This window comes from Electrona antarctica, assembly GCF_951216825.1.
Source record: "Electrona antarctica genome assembly, chromosome: 8".
Lineage (NCBI taxonomy): Eukaryota > Metazoa > Chordata > Actinopteri > Myctophiformes > Myctophidae > Electrona > Electrona antarctica.
In genome coordinates, this window is record NC_136789.1 from 33,473,726 (window position 1) to 33,501,225 (window position 27,500).

General features: G+C 46.1%; 1 protein-coding gene across 1 annotated transcript in view; it reads left to right on the forward strand.

The window, feature by feature from the left end:
* The window catches only part of LOC306928722 (calmodulin-binding transcription activator 1-like), a gene marked incomplete at both ends in the record, with an annotated part of 178,994 nt that overhangs the window by 97,303 nt on the left and 54,191 nt on the right, over positions 1–27,500 (forward strand). Inside the window, 8 exons of the mRNA XM_079508992.1 lie at positions 10,282–10,501; positions 17,218–17,759; positions 20,603–20,831; positions 20,868–21,002; positions 22,567–23,196; positions 24,450–24,589; positions 24,680–25,159; positions 26,966–27,092. Coding sequence (XP_079365118.1) covers positions 10,282–10,501; positions 17,218–17,759; positions 20,603–20,831; positions 20,868–21,002; positions 22,567–23,196; positions 24,450–24,589; positions 24,680–25,159; positions 26,966–27,092 — 2,503 coding nt within the window. The remainder of the gene's footprint in view (positions 1–10,281; positions 10,502–17,217; positions 17,760–20,602; positions 20,832–20,867; positions 21,003–22,566; positions 23,197–24,449; positions 24,590–24,679; positions 25,160–26,965; positions 27,093–27,500) is intronic.

Here is a 27,500-nt window from a genome sequence, read left to right on the forward strand (position 1 = left end):
CACGCACGCACGCACGCACGCACGCACGCACGCACGCCACACACGCACGCACGCACGCACGCACGCACACACGCACGCACGCATAGACACAGAAATAACTGCTACAAATATATTTTTTTAAATTGCTGAATGTTTGCCTATTCTTCCTATAGAGCGTCGCAGTCCCGCCCCCTTTCATGACGACGCCAGGCCCAGGAAATAATTCCCAATGCATTTTCCCCATAGACATTTCAAAAAGTATTTATTTAAAGACCTTTTAAGCCTCGTACAAAGCCAACTCGAGTCGGGACAAATCATGACAACAAACACAATATTTTGGACCAAACAAATAATTAAAAAGAATAAAAACAACAAAAAGTGTTGTAACCTGTCTTCTTTCTAATTATTTGTTTGGCCCGAATAATTGTGTTTGTTGTCTTGATTTGTCACAACTCGAGTTGGCTTTGTACGAGGCTTAAAAGGTCTTTAAATAAATACTTTTTTGAAATGTCTATGAGGAAAAATGAACGGGGCCCTGGTGGGGGGCGGGACTGCGACGCACTATTTAGGGCCATTAAATCAGAGCGCCCAGCGATATGCAGCTACGGAGCGCATTTCAAGGTGCTCCAGGCGCCATCTTGGATGTAGCTGAAGTAGCTATGTAGCCAAAACACCCACCCAGGAGATCGACAACAACGGGATGTATATGATTAATTCTAACGCGACTAGCGACCAGGACCACAGCACCACAGCCACCCCAGCACCACCGCCGGTGGTGCTGGGGTGGTGGTGGGAGCAAACATCACATAACAACAACCAGGAACCATATTATATGCAGAAGGACGTCAGGAAGAAGCATATAGGTGAGCTTAAATACCCCGCCCAATTGGTCAGATGACTGCCGCATCAGCGAATGACGTGTGCAGGTCTTGCAAACACTGTATAGAGACACACGGGGACTACACATTTCACGCCCCCAAATGAGACAGCGGCCCCACTTCTGGTCCGTTTCAACTGTGCACTGCAGCTGCCAATGCAATCCCTATGAGAGGCATCATGAAATACCCTAATTTCACTGGTTCATTACTGAGGCTATAGCGATTTATTTTGTGTTCTAATAAAGTGTCCCATATGTTTGATTTGTCCTTTTCAATGTCACATACCTGCCATCTTAATATACATCCTACAATGTACTATAATATACTCCATCAGTTTGTGAAAAGTGCTAGCATTGTAAATCTCAAGTCAAAGTGGTCGCACGGTATATACGTCACGGTTGCATCCCTTGAGGTTTTCAATACCCAGATATATTTGTTGTATTTCGTTTTATATGCTATGTATTTGTTGAAAATGATCTAAACAGCATATTGCAAGACTATTATTAATACTCATCTGGAGAATTCACTAGGTAGTTGAAAATGTCAGGATGTCACTCCTCCATTTAGCTGGGTTATTTTCCCATGCAACTATTCAGCAAAGTTAATTATACAACAAGTTGACAGCGGTAAAACGGAGCTCTGTGGTAGGTAGAACCTATATAAGCCAGTGACATGTTCAAAATATAGACATGAATAACAAAGTCAGTCGGGATCGGGGTGTATATTCCACTCTTCAAAGTCGGCGCTCGTAGCCTCGTAAAGGCAGTGACGTCCCTTAAAAGCGACAGGTTCTGCCGTATCCCCTCTGCTCCGTTAACATTATGGGTAACTCATTCAAGTGGTAAATTAAATGTGAAATACATCCTCTATTGAGAAAACAACAATATATGTTGACAAAGACACTTCATACATTTGGAAACATATTTTTATTCAAATCAATATTCAGTATTTAAGTCCGACGTCATTTTGTAGTGCTACGTAACGTCCAGGTCCAAGTGGCACCAGCTCCCGTCCGCATCTCATTGTAAATAGAATATCTAAACGCGTGAATCTTTTTACAATGACGTTATTTTTCAGAAAGGAAGCCATTGAGGGTTAAAATGGGTCTTAATGCTTCCAACTCGAGTAGAATTATTAATGTTTTGTACAAGTTTCCATGACAAAAAAAATATGATGTGGAGACAATAAAGACTATTATTATCATTATTATTGAAGGTGGTAACAGTCCATTTGCTCAGTAAAATATTTCGGGGGCATATTTAGAATGTTTGCAGGCTTGAGTATGTTGAATCTAGTTTGCATTAATGAGGATTTAGTTGACACAATGAAATAAAATGGCGATAGTATTCCGTGTGGGGCAGACGGCCTGTCACAGCCAGATTTGGGAGAGCAGCGCAGCTTTGTTGTTGCGAGGAAAGCGGTAAAATTAGACTTTCGTGGTTGTTTTCGTCTCAGATTTAGTCCGACGGAGCGTCACAGTATAACTCTATGGGGACACAAAAAACTCTATGGGGACACAAAAGTAGGACCCTCCGTATCTCACGTGCTCGCGCTCACGTCACAGCTAAAATACTGAATAGTCTTCAGTTAATTTCATAATATTTTAAAAGTAGGCTAACTACAGTTGAATTTCAATGGACTTCTATGGGCTGGCCTGCAGTATCCGTGCCAACGGACCAGAAGTGGGGATGCTGTCTCATTTGGGGGCGTGAAATTTGTAGTCCCCGTGTGTCTCAATTGAGCGTCGCAGTCCCGCCCCCTACCAGGGCCCAGGAAATGATTCCCTGTTCATTTTCCTAAGCCTCATACAAAGCCAACTCGATGTGTGAGAAATCATGACAACAAACACAATTTTTCAGGGCCAAACAAATAATTAGAAAGAAGAAGAAAACGGCAGGTTACAACACTTTTTTTGTTGTTTTTCTTTGTAATTATTTGTTTGGTCCAAAATATTGTGTTTATTGTCATGAGTTGTCACAACTCGAGTTGGCTTTGTACGAGGCTTAAAAGGTCTTTAAATAAATACTTTTTGAAATGTCTATGGGGAAAAAATGCATTGGGAATTATTTCCTGGGCCTGGCGTCGTCATGAAAGGGGGGCGGGACTGCGACGCTCTATTGGTCAGCTGACTGACCAATATCAAAATGTAATATGAAAACCACAATAATAAACCACAAGAATAAGACCCAGTCAGACCAAATAACCATTAAAAAGAGATTCACCTTGTCCCCTTTCCAGCTGGGTGCTAAAGTGGCATGTGCATAGCAGTTTGTTACAGGGCTTGTTTGGCCAACCGTCTGTCCCTTCCTTAACAAACATATTTCTCCATGTAATAATTATACTTGTGTTGCGCTATGAGCTACTAATTTAGCAGTAATTAAAGCGGGTCATGTTTGCATGTTGTGGAATTGTAAACAGCTGAAACCAATATTATATCAGTATTCTGACATTCACCTGAGGGCCACATTAAGTGAAGGTGGGGGCCGCGTGTGGCAGAGACAGTGTCTCAGTAATCTATAGCAGTGGTTCCCAAACTTTTTCGTGTCAAGGACCCCCAAATCAACATTTATTAGGCCAGGGACCCCCATTTGAAAATATATGCCAGTGACCCCGATAAGAGAGGATTTGTACGGCTCTAGCAGTGATTCCGAAACATATTAATTTCATGGACCCCCCAGTTTCACACGCATTATGCTACGGACCCCCGATTTAATGGCATTTTTATCTCTGGTAGGCCTACCCCAATTTATATTGTAAAACCACTGTTAATTTGTACACTCTCTGAGTTACAGACCCATAAGGGTCCATTTGGTTCCCAACTATCTCTAATTGAGCTAGGTACCCCCTGGAACTCCCTCAAGTACCCCAGGGGTCCCCGGACCCCACTTTGGGAACCCATGATCTACAGGGTCGGTAAACCAAGAACCTATAGCATCAGTCTACTCTAAACTATATAATATCAAAAGAATATGTAAAAAAAATAATCTGTACATTGAAACTATTCAACATATAGGATGTCATGCAGGTCAACAAATATGGGCTGCCCTATAGTGTAGTGGTTAGGGCATATGCCTTTCATACGGAAGGTTGTGGGTTCGAACCCTGCCTGGGGTCGACGTCAGCAAGTACAGGAAATCTATGGAAAATACAGGATCAACCTCTAACTAATTGCAAAAAAAACCAAACTCAGTCAAACTCAACAAACATCTTCAATATATCCTGAATAACAGGAAAAAAGTTGCCTGGAATTGTCTGAGGGGAAAGTGTTGAAAATGGCCTGTACAGTATGGCCACCATTGACATCCTATTATAAGGCAATATTTTCTAAATTTCCTTATGCTTTAAGTAGCATGTGACATATAAAAATAGGGGGTTTTCATGATGTTGAATCCATTCCAAGCATTAGTTTTGCATAAAAACACTCATTGGGCTAAATTTGGCCATAGCAACTTGCCCAAATGTGCTGACATCATCACATTCCCCTCAGACAATTCCAGGCAACTTTTTTTCTGTCATTCAGGATATATTGAAGATGCGAAATCAGTTGAGTTAGAGGTCAAATTACATTATTACTGGACTCGGTCGCAACGGGTTCGTATAACGCCAAATGAAATGGGTTCAGATCTGACCCTGAGGAGGCGCGTCTGAAGCCTGTCCTGGACGGAGTATCGGGACGTAAAAAACAAATCCATGGCAGGTCAACAGAAAAACGCGGCATGCTACCTAGATGACATTTTAAACCATTTAGACCTGAAGACCATTCTACAAATGTCTTCTAAGTCCTGACAGTTTTCTGAAAAACCTTGTTTTGTTCTCAAACTATTTCATGTCAAGGACCCCCAAAAATCCCCAGAAGCAACGATTTGAGTTAAAAATGTTCGCTCTGAAAGAATTATATATATTCAAAGCTTTGCGCCACATTGTCACGATTTTTCAAAAATAGCAGATCCACAAGCTCGTAGCTTGAAGCTATGAGCTTGTAGATCTGCTATTTTTAGCTATTTTTATATTTTTATAGCTAAAGTACAACATAATGCTATGAAAACCGAAAGGGGTTCCCGTCTAGAATGAGTTAACCTTTAGACATCTGTTTGTTTAGCTGTACATCTGCCACGTCCACATGGTGTACATCTGCCACGTCCACATGGGATTATTAAACCTTTAATCCTTATGGCATCTGTGTCATATATATTTTAGCGTTGGGTATTCGACAATAGCAGATCTACAAAAGCTTTGTTCCAACTATAGCACGAAGTATTGAGGAAAATGTCCTTTTTTAGCTGCATGTGTCAGTTGTGTTTGCTATCTTTGTGTCCTTGTTGATTCTCACAGACTAATCCATATGAAAACAAAACAAACACTAAACTAAAACTATAAGCCTTAACACAAAAGGAAAAGGAAAATAGTAGCCTAACCCCTGCTTTTTTTTTTTTTATCCAAACTACAGTAACTGAAATTGATAAAACATTAAAGGACCACTTCACCACTTTTCAATTTATCTTCCTATAATTGGTCCTAACTAATGTTCATGATAAAATGGCACCATTTCTTCCTACTCGGTCTGTGTCTCATAGGAAGGCTGTGGGCAGTTCAGAAACCCATCCACCAGTGACATCATCGATGGTGAATCCAAGCTAATAGAAACGGCAGGCTTTCTTTTCCTGAAAAGTTGCAATGCAAAAGTTGAAGCCATCGTTCTCACGATAATAAAAATCCAAATATATTTAAAAAAAAATCTTGTTTAAAAAAAATCTGCCTAATGATGATGTCACTGGTGGACGGGTGTCCGAACTGCCCAAAGCCCTCCTATGAGACACAGACTGAGTAGAAAAGAATCGTGCCATTTTATCATGATTATTAGTGAGGACCTATTATATGAAGAAAGGTTGAAAAGTGGTGAAGTGGTCCTTTAAATCCAAATTAAATTAACTAAAACAAGGAATGACACCAGAAGCTCCGCCTCCATGTAAACATAATATTTATAAATGCATTTATCTCAGATTATTTTCCCAGGTGACGTTTTTTAATCAAAACCAGTGTTGATTTTGACAGAAAAAATTTGATTTTTAGTTTTAGTCATAATATAGTCTCATAATATAGTTTATAGTCACATTTTAGTCCCCTGGGATGTTTAGTCTAGTTGTGACTAGCGTGCGCGCACACCCGCGCAACGCACACACGCGCAACGCACACACGCGCAACGCACACGCACGTCAGGTGACATGCAGGTAATCAGCCTGGACTTTATGAACCATCCATCAGTCAATGACTTTACTGAGACACACGCACGCACGCACGCACACACACACACACACACACACACACACACACACACACACACACACACACACACACACACACACACACTGAACACAGTCAATGACTTTATATAGTGAGAGTCACGGATAGATGAGCTGCCCTTTATATGCTACTGTCCCAGGAAACACCCTGCAGGGGCTGCACGCACACACACACGCACGCACGCACGCACGCACGCACGCACGCACGCACGCACGCACGCACGCACGCACGCACGCACGCACGCACGCACGCACGCACGCACGCACGCACGCACGCACGCACACACACACAGTGATCTCCCCTGTGTATAAGGGCATGTACCTTATTCATAGAGCTGTTTGACTCACTCTGCTGCTCATGTGAGAGACAGCAGAGAGCAGCGGTCACACACACACGCACGCACGCACGCACGCACGCACGCACGCACGCACGCACGCACACACGCACACGCACACGCACACGCACACGCACACGCACACATCGCTTCCTCATATCAGTCATGTAGGTGATGGACACACCGACCCCTGTCACACTGGGAGGTCTGCGTACATGATGGTCATAACGCACGCACGCACGCACGCACACACACACACACGCACACATGTACAGACTCCCATAATCTGTCTCTGAGCAGAGAATACCACAATTCAAAGGCAGTGTTTGATTCAGAAGAACACATTTCACAACATACAGTATACATGTGACCAAACTTGACACATATAGAAGTCATTGGGGTTTTTTTGTATTATTATTATTTTTCATGTCATAAATCATGCAAGCAGGGAATCATAGCTTCATATAGAAATATTGGTTGTTCAGTTTGACCCACCAGTTTTGGAGATATGGCTTATAGAGTAATGTCTTGCAGAAAACAGCGAGTTGAGAAAACAGGCTTGAAAGGTTCACTTCTGTGGACTCTAACATTACACCTATAGCTAGTATGTGAAGAGTCTGCCTGTGCGATTAACACGGATCCCGCCAGCAATGAGGATTAAATTAGTACCCTAGTACCCTAGCCCGCCGAGACTCTTGTTTTCCAGGGTTTACATTCTTTAATCCATGTTTTGATCCGATTGTATCGTTAGCAACCGGTCGCTAACACAACAACACCAAGTAGGACAGTGGCCGTGGCCATTTTGAAAATTTGCACGCATCCACTTCCATTCTAAGCCCTGCATTTAAAGCTCTGTATCTCAGAAACGACATTGAGGACCCGTTTCTCTGGCCCAGACAAGCGTTTTCAACGGCCTGTAGCAGGCGCTGTGATACTCGCAGTCGGGTTTTTCCACCACCGACTGCGAGAACAACAACCGGTGAAGACACCACACACAGCAGTTTGTCACAGGAACATGCGATTACGGATATTTGGCTCTTCAAAGTAAGTGTTACGCACGATAAAACCTTGGCAATACGCTATTAACAGTTGAAGGGCCCCAGACGGAGATCACCGTCAAGTTCAAGTGCACGGTCAGTTGCCCGAGACGGAGATTGATTAACAGGGCGGAGATTAATGATATCAAAACCGGTCGCATCGCTCCACAGCCTAGGAGCGCTTGTTGCCCAATCCTCGGTGTTGCACAACAGTGACACGTCATCGAAAATGTTCCCTGCCTGTTTAGCGGACGACAACGAAAATCTTAAAACGTTCATAACTCGCAATCTAAATCATCCCGTCTAATTATGAAAAAAGATCCTGTTAGACGGCGCTCCGCGGTCCAGTCGCTAGTCGCGATAGATTTATTCTTACCTCCCGTTGTTGTTGATCGACTCTAGAGTGGTGTGGCTATTGTTAGCTGCTATACACAGACATTCACAACAACTTCCGGTCCGCAGGTAAAAGTGGTCCGGGCGCTATAAATGATGGGCACATTTTATTAATGGATTAAATAGGCCCGAGCCCTCAAGGTGTAATTTTATGGTGGCGGATTAAGAGTAAAAAAATCACACCCGTGTGAACTGAGTGGTGTAAGGTCTTATATAGACTGATCAGCTGTGGTCTGACGTAATGTCTGACGTAATGAAATCACACCCGTGTGAACTGGGTGGCCATAGCAACCATGCTCATTTTTGAGTGGTGTAAACCACTCCTACGACTGGCTTTGTTAGTTTACGTGTCTGTCTGTCTGTCTGTCTGTTGGTAAAAAATGAGCATGGTTGCTACGGTCACCCAGTTCACCCGGGTGTGATTTCATTACGTCAGACATTACGTCAGATCAGAGCTGATCAGGCTATATAATACCTTACCTTATATAATACACCACTCAGTTCACTGTGATTATTTTTGGTACGAACAGATACGGGTACATTTTTGAGTGGTGTAAACCACTCATACAACTGGCTTTGTTAGTTTACGTGTCTGTCCGTAGCAACCATGCTAATTGTTTTTGGTACGAACAGACACGGGTACAAAGCCAGTTGTTGGAGTGGTTTACACCACTCAAAAACAGTTTTTCTTCTCCTCTCCTGAACAGTTCTATGACTCTCTGTATGTCTCTGTATCAAAAAGAGTCACACTTACTGTAGTACAGTATGTGTGAAATGTATTATTCTGAATCAACCTCGCTATGTGTATTTTATTGCAGGTGCCACCATGAGCGAGCTATATTGTCACACTTGTCTGCCAGACTTTATTTCCTTGTACGTGCGTGCACACGCATGCGTGTGTGTGTGTGTGTGTGTGTGTGTGAACGCGGCCGGGGGAGTGAACACCTACTCGCCCCAAAAAATGTGCACTGCGGCTGATAATGCAGTGCAAACACCTCTCAGGGAATTATTGGAATATCAATGAGACTTCCTAAAAAGCCGCTGCATGGCATGTTTGTCGCGCGGCGGCGCTAGGCGCCCGCGGTGTGGCGCGGCAGCGCTTGCTATAGCGGCGCATATTGTGCCATCGCTTCCCACGGCGATGAGAAAAGTGTTCCCCCTCCTCCTCCTCACCTTTCTGCTGAATCTTTCATCAAGAGAATCTGCTGTCTCTGTCTCTCTCCACACACACACACACACACACACACACACACACACACACACACACACACACACACACACACACACACACACACACACACACACACACACACGTGCACGTGCACAGCATGCACAGACACCGGCCGTGCAACCTGTTGAATCTTTCATGGGTTGGAAGCTGCATTGGTCTGTTGGGTTGCCTATAGCGTGTGATGAACTGCACTCTCTCTCTCTCTCACACACACACACACACACACACACACACACACACACACACACACACACACACACACACACACACACACACACACACACACACACACACACACACACACACACACACACACACACACATGCAGAGCCTCCCCCAGCGGGGTAAGAGTGATGAGCGTGGTTGAGCTGTTAAATCTTTTATAGGCAGGTGAGAGAATCTGCTCTGACACGCCACGTCTGACCTCCCCCTGTGACCTTCACTGTCTCTCTCTCTCTCTCTCTCTCTCTCTCTCTCTCTCTGCCCCCCCCCCCCCCACCACCTCCTATACTCTTCCTCGCCCTCTCCCCCCTAGCTTTTCTCCTCCTCCTCCTCTTCTGCCCCTCCCTCTCCCTCGTGTGCGTGTGTGCGTGCGTGTTCCCACAAGCAGCAGAATTTGATAAACATAACTCTTTCTGCTCCCTGACATGCTACACTACAGTATAGGCTGCAGCACTTTGGGGGTCCGGAGGAGTCCCGTTGGGGGTCACTTTGGGGGTCCGGAGGAGTCCCATCCCGACTGCCTTCGCTGTCTCTCCCCATTTACTGTCCTATCTATAAAGGCTTAAAAAGCCCAAATAAATAATAAATCTTAAAATAAAATAAAATAAACTGATTTGTGGAGTTTGTGGCTTACACGTCGAACACTGAAAATAGTCTTAATATCTACAAGCCTGTTGGTTGTAAATCAGCTATTTTTGGCTTCAGGATTATAGGATTAAAAAATGCCAACATTTATTTTTTCAAAACACATGATGAAATGGTCTTCCTAAAAAATGTTGATGTCCTAACGTGTGTGTGTGTGTGTGTGTGTGTGTGTGTGTGTGTGTGTGTGTGTGTGTGTGTGTGTGTGTGTGTGTGTGTGTGTGTGTGTGCGTGCGTGCGTGCGTGCGTGCGTGCGTGCGTGCGTGCGTGCGTGCGTGCGTGCGTGCGTGCGTGCGTGCGTGCGTGCGTGCGTGTTGCGCTGTGTTCCAGAACCCAGACATCGTGCTGGTTCACTACCTGAATGTACCAGCGGTGGACGACAGCGGGAAGCCGTGCGGTCCGGTCCTCTGCTCCATCAACACCGACAGGAAGGAGTGGGCCAAGTGGAGCAAGGAGGAGCTGATTGGACAGCTCAAACCCATGTGTGAGTACAAAGAGAGCCGATTGGACAGCTCAAACCCATGTGTGAGTACAAAGAGAGCCGATTGGACAGCTCAAACCCATGTGTGAGTACAAAGAGAGCCGATTGGACAGCTCAAACCCATGTGTGAGTACAAAGAGAGCCGATTGGACAGCTCAAACCCATGTTTGAGTACAAAGAGAGCCGATTGGACAGCTCAAACCCATGTGTGAGTACAAAGAGAGCCGATTGGACAGCTCAAACCCATGTGTGAGTACACACTTTGAGTAAAAGTATCAATACTGCAGTGTGGAGTAAAAGTCCCGGAATTCAAAAAGTACTTGGAACAAAAGTACAACACTAGCTCGCATCAGCTATTTTTAAATGGCCAAAATATATAGGGCTGAAGTGGTTAAGTTATCTATTGTAAAAAATATTCGAAATCTACAAAGTAAAGTTTTCAAATTATTGTAGTGGAGTAAAGTACAATATTGGGCCATGGCTCAGTGGTCCAGGCACCTTGCCCCCCCCCCCCCCCCCCCCCATTCCTTCTCCCCATTTCCTGTCAGCCCACTTTCTATCTATCCCTCTACAAAAAAATATAATATAAAGGCGAAAGCCACAAATCCCTCTTTTTACAAGTTGAGAACAAAAATATCAATTCCAATCCTCTCACATTTTGTTTGATGTTCAGCCCATTTTCAAACCCTCCATCTCTTTCTTCCATTTTCCTCAGTTTGGATCAATTGTAATCGAGGTAATAATAGTGTTAAAAGTAACTCAAACATTTTGGCCTCATCATGTATGGATCCATTTCTTGTACATGTCAGAGATTTCCCACAAATTTCAAAGAGCGAAGTCAGAGCGATATCAATTAGAATAGACAAGAGCAAAGTCATGGGTTTGAAAGTAAACTAAAACCATTACATAATGCAACAAGGAGCTGAGCCAAAAGCTTTGCCATTTACTGAAAACAGCAATGTCTGTTTGACATCGACCAATGGATGATTCTACATGAATATTGCATAACTTATAGCACGTCCGTTAATTGCCGTTTAGAAGATTCAGAACACTTTCCTGGATGTCTTTATGTGTGTAATATGTGGTTTTAGATGTTTTTGATTTTAGCAGTGAGCCCATGTGTCTCTGATGTCATCGACACTGGGCTCACTTCCTTCATGGACTACAATTCCCATAATGCTTTGGTGCACTGCTCCTCCTTGTGGATAGGGATAGGCTGTCTAAAGGCTCATACATAGTCTGGATTTAGATAGGCTGTCTAAAGGCTCATACATAGTCTGGATTTTCGGTGGGGAGGTGACCACCGAACTACAACATGACGTCACTGAGGTGACCACCGAACTACAACATGACGTCACTGAGGTGACCACCGAACTACAACATGACGTCACTGAGGTGACCACCGAACTACAACATGACGTCACTGAGGTGACCACCGAACTACAACATGACGTCACTGAGGTGACCACCGAACTACAACATGACGTCACTGAGGTGACCACCGAACTACAACATGACGTCACAAGCCGCGGTGAAGAGCAAACCACCGCCACCACTCCAGCCCTTCTCTCTGTTTTTACTCACCACCGCTCAACGTTATTTCAGCTCCGGTGGTCACCTCACCACCGAAAATCCAGACTATGAATAGGCCTTTACTGAGACAACATGTAGTCCAGGAAGTATGTGAGCCCAGTGTCCATGACATCAGAGACACGGGGCTCACTGCTGAAATCTAAAATATCTAAAACCACATATTACACACATAAAAACCCCCAGGAAAGTGTTCTAAATCTTCTAAACGTCATTAACATATATTATTTTGCAAAAAGGGTGAAGTTTCCCGTTAAGTTATATGAAAGTTACCACACATGACTTCTAGTCGGTGTACTTTGAGGTATAGGGTGATAGACTTTCTTTGGTTAAAATTGTAAAAAAAAAAAAAAGAAAAAAAAAAAGGATTTCAGAAAAGAAAACTTTTAGTTAGTTTGTTACTAGGTTAAGGTCAGAACGGCTGCATGTAGATTTTGAGGTCTCTAGGCTCATTTTGTCTGTATTAAAATGACATCAAACATAATAATAAACTGTTCTGGGCCATTTGCAGTTTGGTCTAAATTTAGTAACGTCTGTGATTATATTTAGCTGCCAACTTACCGAGATTGTTTGCTTTGCCTGAACTCATTTATTTAGCTGACACGTGATTTTGATTCCCACCACAGCTCTGATTGGCTCCCGGGCAGGCATATAGTTTTACTGAGATTAGGTTTAGGTGTAGGTTTAGGCATGGTTTTAGTGAAATTAGTTTAAGGTTAGGTTTTAGGCATAACTAAAACTACATTGCATGGATGCACCTGGGACGTATCCTCAGTGATGTTTTCTGAGGTCAACAGGGTTTCGGGTTTACCAACATCATACCCCTCACTCAGGCGACCCAACCGGGGGTGATCAAGTCCCGACTTACGTCCCAGTAGCTACCCTCGATCAGTCCATCAGGGAATGAGCAAGGCCACACATTCTGTTGCTCCGGAACTACTCTGCCGGGACTGGGAGAACCAAATTCTGGCGCGTGGAAGGACTAGGCTCTGTGGGTTGACTCCTGTCCGGGCCCCTCCTACGTCTCATCAGGTCCACTCCTGCTCTCACCAGGCCCAGGACCTGTGCGTTGCACCAGAGTCCCAGCACCTGGCACTCGATCCATTCAGTAGTGGAGATAATGGCCCTCCTAAAGGCCTCACCGAGGGCTGCTATGGGCTTCCTCCTCACAGAGGACACAGGCTGGGGCGCTAACCCATACTGCTCACCCGGGTGCTGTCTACATTCCGGCTGTCACCCGTCTCTCCGGTGGTCACCAGACTATACCTGGTTGTCACATAGTCTATTCCTATGAGTCACTATAAATAGAATAATGGATGCACTATGTGCATGGATGCACATAGTTTTACTGAGGTTATGTTTAGGGACTTATAGGTTTCAGCATAGTTGCAAAAACAAGAACTGTCATTCACAGGCAGCAACTATACTGGCCAATCACAGCAGGGTTTTGCCTCGAGCTGCAGTGGGATCCATAATAGCTGAGTGATGTGACAGGAGCTGTGCCCAGACATGATGCTGTGTGACACACAGGCACAGCGCGGCCACCAGGCTGCTGTGAGACACACAGGCACGGCGCGGCCACCAGGCTGCTGTGAGACACACAGGCACAGCGCGGCCACCAGGCTGCTGTGAGACACACAGGCCCAGTGTGGCCACCAGGCTGCTGTGAGACACACAGGCACAGTGTGGCCACCAGGCTGCTGTGAGACACACAGGCACAGTGTGGCCACCAGGCTGCTGTGAGACACACAGGCACGGCGTGGCCACCAGGCTGCTGTGAGACACACAGGCACAGTGCGGCCACCAGGCTGCTGTGAGACACACAGGCACAGCGCGGCCGGCCACCAGGCTGCTGTGAGACACACAGACACAGTGCGGCCACCAGGCTGCTGTGAGACACACAGCGCGGCCACCAGGCTGCTGTGAGACACACAGCACGGCCACCAGGCTGCTGTGAGACACACAGGCCACTAGGGAGAGACATGGACTTGATGGCCCAGACCAAGCATGGGGGGCAACTGGCGGCCCGGGGGCCACATGCGGCCCTCACCTTCACATAATGCGGCCAGCGACGGCTCTAGAAAATTGTGACTGGGGGTGCTATGGGGGGCCTGGCTATTTAGAGGGGGGGCTAATGAATCTTGGTTTAAATAGAAATCAGTCAATTGGGCTTGTTTTGAGGGGGGGCTTAGGGGGCTAAGCCTCCACCAGAGGGGACTAAAGCCCCCCCTTGCCCCTCCCTGATTTCTTCAGTCTATATTATAGTAGATTAATGACTAGTGTTAAAATGTTATTGTCTTTTCTATGTCCAATGTGTTTGCATTTAAGTTTATAAAGTTAACATAAGTATAACTAAATGCATTTGAAATCTGGATTTAAATTCAAATATAGCAAACACTTTGAGCTTGTATATCTGCAGCTATATTTTTGCTATTTTGCCCTCCGGAATGAGTGTGGAACTATTGTTGTCCTCTCCGTCTTCAAAGTTGCCCACCCAGTTGGCCAGGACAATTAGCGCCACGCCGCCATCTAGAGGCCACATACAGACTGCAGGCAAGAGTCAGGAGAGAATAGACAGAGCGAGAGAGAGAGGTGGAGACTGAGCAGAGAGAGAGAGAGAGAGAGAGAGAGAGAGAGAGAGAGAGAGCGAGCGAGAGAGAGAGAGAGAGAGAGAGGTGGAGACTGAGCTGCCCAAAATACCCTGCATGCATTATTTATACTGAAGTGAACATCTGAGAGAGAGAGGGGGGGAGGGAGAGGGGGGGGGGGGGGCAGAGAGGGGGGAGGGAGAGAGACAGAGAGAGAGGGAGAGAGAGAGACAGCGAGAGTAACACAGCTCTGTTTACACCTTTATTTTATTCCTATCCAATATTTATTTTGTACATACATTGTTTTATCTTGATTGTCTTGTTCCACTCCTGCCTTGGCAATGTAAACGTACGTTTTCTCATGCCAATAAAGCTCCTTTGAATTTGAATTTGAGAGAGAGAGGGGGGGGGGGCGAGAGAGAGAGAGAGATATATATATAGAGAGAGAGAGAGACAGACAGACAGACAGACAGAGAGAGAGAGAGAGAGAGAGACAGAGAGAGAAAGAGGGGGGATGGCTACCGCACAGATATGCAAAAATGCATACAAACAAACAAACACACGCACGCACGCACGCACGCACGCACGCACGCACGCCCCCACGCACGCACGTGCACACACACACACACACACACACACACACACACACACACACACACACAGAGAGAGAGAGAGAGATTATGCTCACGTATACTCACACGCAGGCGTACACGTGGTGTTATCTCTTTGTTGACATGTCTTTTTGAAGTGTTTTGGAAGAGCAGTTGAGGAATGAGGATAGCCTCACCCAAACCTAATGGCTTATTGATTCGGAGATGAAGACAGAGCTAGTTTACATTCTTCAACTCTTTGAAGCCCAAAGAGGGAGTGTTCTTAGAGGATGAGGTGATTTGTATGCTGCACATTGGTTCTCTTCTGATTGAAGTGTGAAAACAGTTTAGGAACATTTATTTTCTTCTTTTCTGCTTTTAAAGCCCTCATCAGACATAATTCCCCGAACAACCAGCTGGGGTCTTTCATATAGTTCAACCTTTTGAACACTAGAGGGTGCTAATAGACATGGCTCAGGCTCAGGCTCTCTAGTGTAAAGCCATTGGCAGAAAAGGACAAAATATAGACAGCCAAGTAAACTAAGTACATTTACTCAAAGGCTACTGTACTTCAGTAAATGTTTTTGGTATTTGTACTTTACTTGAGTTTTTCCAATTTCCAATACTTTTTACTTCTACTCCACTACTTCTCAAACGCAAAACATCTTACTTTTACTCCACTACAATTATATGAAAACTTTAGTTACTAGTTACTGTAGATCTTGTTTATTTCAAAACATACATTAACCAAAACAAAAGGAGATCCAAGGCACTCTGTTGCAGTCAGGTATAAAAGGCCTTTATTAGAATGGCATCAGGCAAAGAGCATTAAAAAAACCACCAACGCGTCATTTTATAGCAACCATAGGTTAACAATCATGCATGAAAACACTTGGAGAACAATCAATGTCAGACCAATCAATGTCATACACCAACATAACATCATTATGTCCACACTATATTTAAAAATCCATGGAACATGACCCATAATAAATGGTATACCAATACAACTATAGAAAATATTATAGAAACTAAGATATCAAAAAATAAAAAGACAGATCCCCTGAAATCACCACAGAAGTGAAAAGTGCATGAGGAAGAGGAAAACCTTAGAGAAAACGAGAAATATCTGGCCTCGGACGGTTAGCTCAACCAGCCGGACAGTGTGCCGTGGGTTTGACTCCCGAGCCAGACGGCCTTTGCTGCGTGTCACTCCCCCCATCTCTCTCCCCCTTTCCTGTCAGGCTACTTTTCCCTATCAATAAAGACATAAAAAGTCCCCAAAAAAAAAATGGAGAAATATGAATTTCATCATTGAGACCTGGGAAGTTTTACGGGTTACAATCCAGAAAGTTTCTCTCTGGAGCAGCTGTTTCACCACCTCTCACCGTTTTAGGGATCCATTAATTAACCACTTCAACCCTATATTATATAGTCTGGCTATTTGAAAATATACTGTAAGCTCACAGTGCGTAGATCTGCTATTTTCAAAAGATTTGTTTTAATATACATTTAGGATACTTGAAATGAGACTTGAAATTTCTCCATAATAACTATACTTTTACTTTGGTGCTTTTAGTATATTTTGATGCCAATGCTTTTGTACTTTGACTCAAACTGTACATTATTAATGCAGGACTTTTTATTGTATAGAGGATATGCACATGCATAACGTGAGTGGCAAAACGAGTGGCAAAGTGAGTTTAACGTTGTTTAACGTTGTTTAAACGTTGTTTAACGTTGTTTAATGCAATCAGATTGGACTTTTCTGTGTGGATGTACGGGGCTGTCAAGTCCAGAAAGTAGTTTTTTGGCACTCAGTAGGCGTTCCCGCATAACTTCCTGGTTTGACGGTGATGTCACGTGCATACCCTCTATCTATAGTAACAGAGTGTATATATTATTTTTTTTTGTAACCGTTTTTGTTTCCGTTCCGTGTCGCCCCCTGCAGGTGCCGGGAGCAGCCTGCATCAGAAATGTTCCAGCGTCAAGCAGCGCATCATCTCCTCCAAACAGGAGCCGGGGGGCGGGGCCGCCGGGACGGTCCCCACCACCGCCACCACAGGGACCACCGGGACGGGGGCGGCGGCGGGGGGGCAGCGGGGGGCCGGCGGAGGAGGAGGAGGGGGGACGACCACGACGACGGGGGACGGCGCCGAGGTCCAGAACAGCGACGTGTCCGAGGGACAGACAGAGACGGGGGGTCTCCCCCCCGCCGCCGGGGGAGGGGCTAGGAGTCGAGGAGGAGGCGGGGGAGCAGAGAGGAGGAACGGCAGGATAACGTCCAACGCCAAGCCCTCCCTGCTCCCCCAGAGCAGCATGGAGGTCAGCTCCTCCACCTCGGCCAGCCAGGTGGAGCTGCCCGACACCACCCAGAGCTCGCCGCTGTCCATCGCCAGCAGCGACATGGCTGACAGTCCCCACGCCCACCTGGCCGCCATGGGGGGCGGCCTGGCGTCGTCGCATCAGAGCGCCGCCGTCTTCATGTCGGAGGTGATTTCATTTGACTTTGATACAATATACAAAAGTTCAGTGCAAAAGTCGGAGGACTTAAGGTCCCGGCACACTGTTGTGTTTTTCTGAATTTTAGCAGTGTTTTTCCGTCGGTTTTCCGAAAAACACGTCCAATCTGCAAGGACCTTGACATGTGGGTTTTGCAAGGACCTTGACATGTGGGTTCTGCAAGGACCTTGACATGTGGGTTTTGCAAGGACCTTGACATGTGGGTTCTGCAAGGACCTTGACATGTGGGTTCTGCAAGAACCTTGACATGTGGGTTCTGCAAGGACCTTGACATGTGGGTTCTGCAAGGACCTTGACATGTGGGTTCTGCAAGGACCTTGACATGTGGGTTCTGCAAGGACCTTGACATGTGGGTTCTGCAAGGACCTTGACATGTGGGTTCTGCAAGGACCTTGACATGTGGGTTCTGCAAGGACCTTGACATGTGGGTTTTGCACAAACTGAATACACCCACATAATATGCTACATGCAGCATATTAACCCCTCGAGTATATGTATGCGCCCAGGGCCGGTTGGCACCTAGGTGGCGCTATAAGCGAGATCTGTAGAGTGCGTTGGTTCTGGCGCGGTTTTGGTACGGTTCTACACCCATCTATCCTCGTGGAGGATTTCATACATTTTATTAACTTACCATTTTGTGTTGAGTGATGCTTGGAGTTGGACTCTGTTGGAGTCATGCCTGGTTGAGTGATGCTTGGAGTTGGACTCTGTTGGAGTCATGCCTGGTTGAGTGATGCTTGGAGTTGGACTCTGTTGGAGTCATGCCTGGTTGAGTGATGCTTGGAGTTGGACTCTGTTGGAGTCATGCCTGGTTGAGTGATGCTTGGAGTTGGACTCTGTTGGAGTCATGCCTGGTTGAGTGATGCTTGGAGTTGGACTCTGTTGGAGTCATGCCTGGTTGAGTGATGCTTGGAGTTGGACTCTGTTGGAGTCATGCCTGGTTGAGTGATGCTTGGAGTTGGACTCTGTTGGAGTCATGCCTGGTTGAGTGATGCTTGGAGTTGGACTCTGTTGGAGTCATGCCTGGTTGAGTGATGCTTGGAGTTGGACTCTGTTGGAGTCATGCCTGGTTGAGTGATGCTTGGAGTTGGACTCTGTTGGAGTCATGCCTGGTTGAGTGATGCTTGGAGTTGGACTCTGTTGGAGTCATGCCTGGTTGAGTGATGCTTGGAGTTGGACTCTGTTGGAGTCATGCCTGGTTGAGTGATGCTTGGAGTTGGACTCTGTTGGAGTCATGCCTGGTTGAGTGATGCTTGGAGTTGGACTCTGTTGGAGTCATGCCTGGTTGAGTGATGCTTGGAGTTGGACTCTGTTGGAGTCATGCCTGGTTGAGTGATGCTTGGAGTTGGACTCTGTTGGAGTCATGCCTGGTTGAGTGATGCTTGGAGTTGGACTCTGTTGGAGTCATGCCTGGTTGAGTGATGCTTGGAGTTGGACTCTGTTGGAGTCATGCCTGGTTGAGTGATGCTTGGAGTTGGACTCTGTTGGAGTCATGCCTGATTGAGTGATGCTTGGAGTTGGACTCTGTTGGAGTCATGCCTGGTTGAGTGATGCTTGGAGTTGGACTCTGTTGGAGTCATGCCTGGTTGAGTGATGCTTGGAGTTGGACTCTGTTGGAGTCATGCCTGGTTGAGTGATGCTTGGAGTTGGACTCTGTTGGAGTCATGCCTGGTTGAGTGATGCTTGGAGTTGGACTCTGTTGGAGTCATGCCTGGTTGAGTGATGCTTGGAGTTGGACTCTGTTGGAGTCATGCCTGGTTGAGTGATGCTTGGAGTTGGACTCTGTTGGAGTCATGCCTGGTTGAGTGATGCTTGGAGTTGGACTCTGTTGGAGTCATGCCTGGTTGAGTGATGCTTGGAGTTGGACTCTGTTGGAGTCATGCCTGGTTGAGTGATGCTTGGAGTTGGACTCTGTTGGAGTCATGCCTGGTTGAGTGATGCTTGGAGTTGGACTCTGTTGGAGTCATGCTTGGTTGAGTGATGCTTGGAGTTGGACTCTGTTGGAGTCATGCCTGGTTGAGTGATGCTTGGAGTTGGACTCTGTTGGAGTCATGCCTGGTTGAGTGATGCTTGGAGTTGGACTCTGTTGGAGTCATGCCTGGTTGAGTGATGCTTGGAGTTGGACTCTGTTGGAGTCATGCCTGGTTGAGTGATGCTTGGAGTTGGACTCTGTTGGAGTCATGCCTGGTAAATATATATGCACTGTCTGCAGAATTAAAAAGTAAAAGCCACGATGGATGCAGATCGCCACCGCATCATTAATAATATTAACTAGTCCTTACCCGTTCTGAATATATGAACAGCAAATGATGTTCGCCAGATGTGGCAGTAGAGAGTACTCTCTACTGCCCCATCTGGCGGTGTCAGGTTAATATAAGGAAGTGTAGGCTACAGACAGACAGAAGGACAGACATAATGACTGACTGACTGTCTGACAGACATTTTTCGGTGCATTTATAGATAGATAATACGTTTAATAACATTCACAACAATGACCGTCATAGATCAGTAAACAAAAGACAATGAATAGATAATACATTTAAATACATTTAAATAAATTCTAACTTGTCCATCAGCCAATTCTTCAACATATTTTAAAAAATGTTCAAAGACTGGGCAAGTTTAATTTCCCTTGGGATTTCGTTCCAATCCTCCACCCCTGTATTATTTAAATTAGCTTCTACCTGTAACCTTATGTTTTAGGTTTGGTGGTTTAAGATATTCTAGCTCTTAATTAATTGTGTTCAAGCTGTAGGACTCATTAACATGCAGGAAGTAACCTTTAAAATATATTTTGTTCATTGTTCTTATAGGTCACCACGCTGACAGGCGGAGACTCTGTCTACTCGGCCGGCCACACCCACCTCCTGGCCGCCGCCCACGAGAGCGCCGCCGGCATCCTATTGGCCGTGGCGCCCGGCGAGGGCGTCCAGCGGTTCGCCTCGTTCCCCGGCGGGGGGAGCGGAGTGGTGGGGGGTCTGGTGGGCGAGGGAGGGGAGCTGGTGCTGTCCAGCTCGCTGGACTCCTCCTCCTCCTCCTCTGGCGTGGGAGGGGTGGGGGGGGTCGGGGTGGGGGTGGGGGGAGTCGTGAGCCTGCCCGAGACCACCACCATGAACTTTGACCCCGACTGCTTCCTCAACAACCCCAAGCAGGGCCAGACGTACGGCGGGGGAAAGGTGGAGGCGGGATGCAACGGAGGCGGGGACGATGGCGGTAAGGCCCATGGCACAATCATTACATCATCGCCTGATCGCAATAGAGGGTATGCGCGTGACATCATCATCAAACCAGGAAGTTATGCAGGAACGCCTACTGAGTGGCAAAAAACTACTTTCTGGCCTTGACAGCCCATACATCCACACAGAAAAGTCCAATATGATTGCATTAAACAACGTTAAACAATGTTAAACTCACTTTGCCTGTTGCTTTGCCACTCGATATGCCATTCACTTTAAGCATGTGCATACCCTCTATTATATGAGATAGATCGCAATTGTTTTTGCATAATCGTAAATCGTTTCCATGTTGGCAGATATAGCTGATCTACAAGCTTACGACTATATATATACTATGTCACTATATATGTGTTGTAAGCTTGTAATTCTTCTATTTTGTACATTTTTCATAAAGAAAAATGTAAATGCGGCACTGATTTCTTTGTATAATTAATCATTTAAGTTATGTGTCATATTTGTCCTGTGCAATGTGTGATTACGAAGCCTAAAAGGGCAAACAGAAATAAAAATGGTAACGTTCCAATGTCCAATGCAAAACAAACACAAACTCAAGTTTTTTTCTACGTCTTTTTATTACGTTTCATACAAGTGAAAAGTCGGCTCGCTTGATGGGAACAGATTTTTAGAATCCATTTATCTCTGATTTTTTTTCCCAGGCTGTGTTTTTTGATCAAAACGAGCTTGATTTGCGGCTCATAACTACGGTGTTGCTGAAATGTATGTTTTGGGAGAATTAAATAACATTCGCAGGACACGCCGACTTCCGATCTTCAATTTCTGACGGCTTCCAAAATAAGATGGTTCTCTGTTGACATGCATTGTGACATTTCTCCATGGTGGAGAATGAGGGAAATCGTTAATCGCAATTATTTGACAATAATATTAACCAGTGGTGGAAAAAGTACTCAATTGTTTTACTAAAGTAAAAGTACCAATACTGCAATTTAGAACTACGTCGTTACAAGTAAAAGGTAAAACGGAATTGAAAATGTACTTGAGTAAAAGTACAAAAGTATCGGCATCAAAATGTATTTAAAGTACTGAAAGTAAAAGTATTCATATTCTCAGAATGTCCCATTTCACAAGTTCAAAATGTGTAGAAAATCTATTGAAAATAGCCGATCTACAAGCTCAACAAGAAGGTTGAAGGGGTTAATGTTTGTTTTCTAATCAAAATTATAATCGCCAAAGTAACTATAGTAACTAAAGTTTTCAAATAATTGTAGTGAAGTAAAAGTACATATTTTGGCTCCGAGATGTAGTGGAGTAGAAGTACTCTGAGATGTAGTGGAGTAGAAGTACTCTGAGATGTAGTGGAGTAGAAGTACTCTGAGATGTAGTGGAGTAGAAGTACTCTGAGATGTAGTGGAGTAGAAGTACTCTGAGATGTAGTGGAGTAGAAGTACTCTGAGATGTAGTGGAGTAGTACAAGTACTGGAAATTGGAAAGTACAAATACCTCAAAATTGTACTTAAGTACAGTACTTAAGTAAAAGTACTTAGTTACTTTCCACTAACTCTGTGAATGTGTAATCCCGACAGGCCTGGACGGCGGCTCCAGCAACACGCTCCACCGCTCCTCCAACGGCTACGTGGTGTACGACCCGGTGCTCGTCGCCAACATCAAGACGGAGGCGGGGGTGACGGCGGCGGGAGTGGTGTCGTCTCTGGAGTGCCCCCTGGTGGCGGGCCCTGGCGGCAGCAGCAGCAGCGCCGCCGCTGCGGGGGTGGGGGTGGGGGCCGGCGGTGGCAGTGGGGGCGGTGGCTACGTGGAGAGCACGGGCCTCAGCCCCAGCACCACGCTGGAGCAGATGGACTTCAGCGCCGTCATGTCCTCCTCCTCGGTCCAGAGCGCTGCGTCCGCCGCCACGCACCACCACCACCACCACCACCACCACCACCTGAACCACCACCTGAACCACCGCCCCTCCCCCACCCTGTTCCTCCAGTCCTCCTCGCCGCCCCAGCAGAGTGCCGTGCCGTCACAGCAGACGCCGTCCTCGCTGCAGGCCATGAACGGCGGGATAAGCCCCGAGGTGGGCCAGGAGGCCACGACGGGAGGAGGAGGGGGAGTCCAGGACGCCCACCAGGCCTACATGGGCCTGTCTGTGGTGGCCGCTGTGACGCAGCAGCATCACGTCGCGGACTCCCCTCCGCTCGCCAACGGAGGAGGTAAGGCGTGGCCGATATGGTGATAAATTATCGTTATCGTGATAAAAAATGTCTCCACGATATGTGACTAAATTTGACTGAGGGACTGTTATTGGATTTTTTTGAATTTTCATTTTTTCACGTCATATGAAAGCAGGGAATCATAGCTTCAAATGGACATATTGGTTGTTCAGTTTGACCCACCAGTTTTGGAGATATGGCTTATAGAGTAATGTCTTGCAGAGAAACAGTGAGTTGAGAAAACAGGCTTGAAAGGTTCACTTCTGTGGACTCTAACATTACACCTAGCTACATGTTTAAGCATTTATTTCATATCTACATGTCGATTTCAGCTTTGACACTTATTTCAGACATGCTCTAGTTACTAGAGTCTAGTATGTGAAGAGTCGGCCTGTGCTATTAACTCATTTGTGAAAAGCTGGAATTTGTGCGGTGGCAGTCTCTCAGTCAAATCTGGTCACATATGCCTTATCGTATATATATATTGTGATACAGTGAATGAGCATTCTGTGATTTGCAGTTCTATAGCTTAATTTATACTTCTGTAGAACGACGGGTTTGTTTTTGGTCTAAATGTTCTGTTACTCCTTTTCTTTATAGTTTCTGTTAGTCAAAGTCAAAGTCGTACGATTTCGATTTGTCACACACGTTACCGCAGTGAAATTTGTCCTCCACATTTGACCCATCTCTTGGAGCGGTGAGGCGCTGCGTGCGCTGCGTGCGCCGCGCTCGGGAATCGTTTGATTAGTTGATTTGTTGACCCCCTCAATCCAACCCATTGATGCTCAGTGCCAAGCAGGGAGGCATTTAGCCTGGCTAAAGCCAGACCGAATCAGCCGTTGATATTAGTCTGGCTTATTAGCCAGGCTAGGAGGCATTGGGTCCCATTTTTACAGTCTTTGAGGGATCGAACCCCAACCTCGGGGTTCGATCCCTCCCCGACCTCCTAATTTCAGGGCGGACACTCTAACCCGTGTGAAAAGAATATCGTGATAATATCAAGTATCGTGATACTGCTTGAAAAAAATATCGTGATTATATTATATTCTTTTCCATATCGCCCACCCCTATAGGAGGAGGAGACTCGCACCTCCACCAGGCGGGGGGCGGGGAGCCCTCGTTCCCCATGGCGTCCCACCACCACCACCCCCACCCCCACCACCCCCCCCACACCCACCCCCACCACCACCACCACCACCAGCAGCAGCAGCAGCAGCAGGAGCAGCAGGAGGAGGAGCACTCCAGGGCGGGAGGAGGAGGAGGAGGAGACGTGGAGAAAGGCTGCGTGGAGAACGGAGGAGGAGCGGCGGAGCTGCTCCTCAAGACGGAGCCGCACAGCAAGCCCGTGTACGAGGCGGGGGAGCATTACCTGCAGCCCGACGACCATGACGACGCAGGGGGGGGAGGGGGAGGGGGAGGGGGAGGGGGAGGGGGAGGGGACGGAGAGATCCTCTGCAACGGCATGGTCAACGGCTCGGTGCAGGTGGCCAGTCCTCAGTCCATGGCCGCCGCAGCGGCGGGGGCAGTGGCGGCAGCGGCGGCCATAGAAGGGGCGCTAGTCTACGGCAACGCTCAGGGGGTCGGGGGGGTCTCCACCGCCACGGTGGTGGCCCCCGGGGGCGTGGCAGCGGGGGCCGCCGCCGCCATCAGCCTGGAGGGCTTCGAGGCGTCGTTCGGCAGCCAGTTCTCGGACCTCATCAACGACTTCATCTCGGTGGAGGGCGGAGGAGGAGGAGGAGGAGGAGGAGGGGTGGGCGCGGCCGTCAACGGCGTGCTGATGCCCCATCAGGAGGTGGTGGGTGCGGGGGTCGGCGGCGGTGGCGGTGGCGAGGAGCAGGGGGGCGTGGTGGGGGCAGCGACGGGCTCTGAGGTGCAGCATCACGAGGGGGCTCTGGGGCTGCTGCAGGACCCCGGGCGGCTGTTTGGGGTGACGGACTACTCCCCGGAATGGTCCTATCCCGAGGTTAGTATGAGCAGAGATTGTTATTACGTTGCTGTATATATTTATATGGATCTGAAACGGCACCGCAAAAAAACTACTTTTTGCCCTGAGCCTTGCTGTCCCCCCTAACCCTAACCCTAACCCTAACCCTGAGCCTTGCTGTCCCCCCTAACCCTAACCCTGTCCCCTGCACGCACGCAACGTGCTCACGCATGCGCCAATATTGAGGTGCCCACTCTCCCTGTTTCCATATAAAACTGGGTATATTTCACCACAAAGTTCATCACAATCTTTTCACATTGGAAAAAATAACACTTTGTTTCTTACTCTTTTTCTTTTTTTTTATTAGACTTGCTTACATCAGGGTCCCCCATTTTCACTTCATACTAACCATGATTAAATGTGTACACTTACAGAGTTTAACATTGAGAATTTGAGTTAGTACTTAGTATAATGTAACTCCTAGAGTTATGAATAATGTATGTAAGATCACATACGTTCTATAGGGATATCTTTAATGGCCATATAAGAGATTGGCTTCACACAGAGCTAATCTGTGATGCTAATGTGATGATGATGATGCTAATGTCGCTACTAGTGTTCTTTTTCATTATCAAACGAGTCTATGGGGGTCTAACAAACGCGATGGTGACACAATTGAATTGATATGTCTCATATAATGATCTGCTATATATGCACAAACAACGGTGATTAAGCCAGCAACAGCTACACCAGATCAAACATAAAACTCTAATGTGCCTTGCAGTAACAGTAAACGTTTTTTATACATTAAATAAAGCCCCAAAAGTTTAAAAGACACCACTGATAAAAACACTTAACAGACGTTAGCTTATTAAACAGATTGTAGCATAATTAAATAATGTTTACCTGATAAAGGAGGTGCACAGCCATTAGCCTACAGTGTGAAGAGCTGCAGAATCCACATCATTTCTCTTTGGAAATAAACACACGATAAAACAATTCCCATAAAAACGAAAGGTAAATTAATGAACCATACGAATACAAGTTTTTTTAAACGTAATTAAAAAAATTACGAGTGACGAGAAAATACTATAATTGTCCGTAGAAAAACGACTTAGTGACAGCCCAGCATTTATTCTCCCGTAATCCTCTCTCCTCACAACGCATCCGTACGCTTTGTTTGCACAGAAGCATATTTCCACATAGACGTTTCAAACAGTATTTATTTAAAGATCTGTAAGCCTCAGACAAAGCCAACTCGGATGGTGACAACTCATGACAATAAACACAATTGTGTGGGCCGAACAAATAATTAGAAAGAAGAAAAAACACTTTTTTGTTATTTTTTCTTCTTTGTAATTATCTGTTCGGCCCAAAATATTGTGTTTATTGACATGATTTGTCACAATCCGAGTTGGCTTTGTCTGAGGCTTACAGGTCTTTAAATTAATACTTTTTGAAACTTCCATGTGAAAAATGCATGGACCGCTCGTCGGCCGCTCGTCGGCCGCTCGTCGTCATGTAAGGGGGCAGGACAGTGACGCTCTATGCAGGAACGTGGCCTACCGAGTGGCAACGCTCTATGCAGGAACGTGGCCTACCGAGTGGCAACGCTCTATGCAGGAACGTGGCCTACCGAGTGGCAAAGAACAACTTCCTGGCCTTGACAGCCCATATGCATCCAAACAGAAAAGTCCTATCTGATTGTATTAAACAACGTTAAACTCACCAATATTGTATAGCTGTACGGAATGTTCAACACCAAAACGTATTTGTGTGACAATTAATCTGCAACTTAAATTTGTAATCATGACAGACCTAATCACGTGCGTGTGTGTGTTCCAGGGTGGGGTCAAGGTGCTGATCACAGGCCCGTGGCTGGAGTCCAGCAGTGAGTACAGCTGTCTGTTTGACCACATCAGCGTCCCCGCAGCACTCATCCAGCCTGGAGTTCTGCGATGCTACTGCCCAGGTATGGAAACAAACCCTAAGTACCTGGCTAAATTAGAGATATTTAGCAACCAAATGGACCCTTATGGGTCTGTAACTCAGAGAGTGTACAAATGGAACCAAATGGACCCTTATGGGTCTGTAACTCAGAGAGTGTACAAATGGAACCAAATGGACCCTTATGGGTCTGTAACTCAGAGAGTGTACAAATGGAACCATAGCATCTACGGTGATCCGTGAAAAAAATAAAACTTAAGTGGAAAAATAGGAGTTGAAACTGAAATCCTCTCATTTTCATCTTGAACTTTGAAAAATACCAAAATGTATAAATTTTTACTTTTATTTTTTTATTTTTACTGTAACTCTGATTGTCTTCTTCAACACCTTGAATTCATTATTGATTAGCCTTTTTCTTTCTCTTCTTTTACCC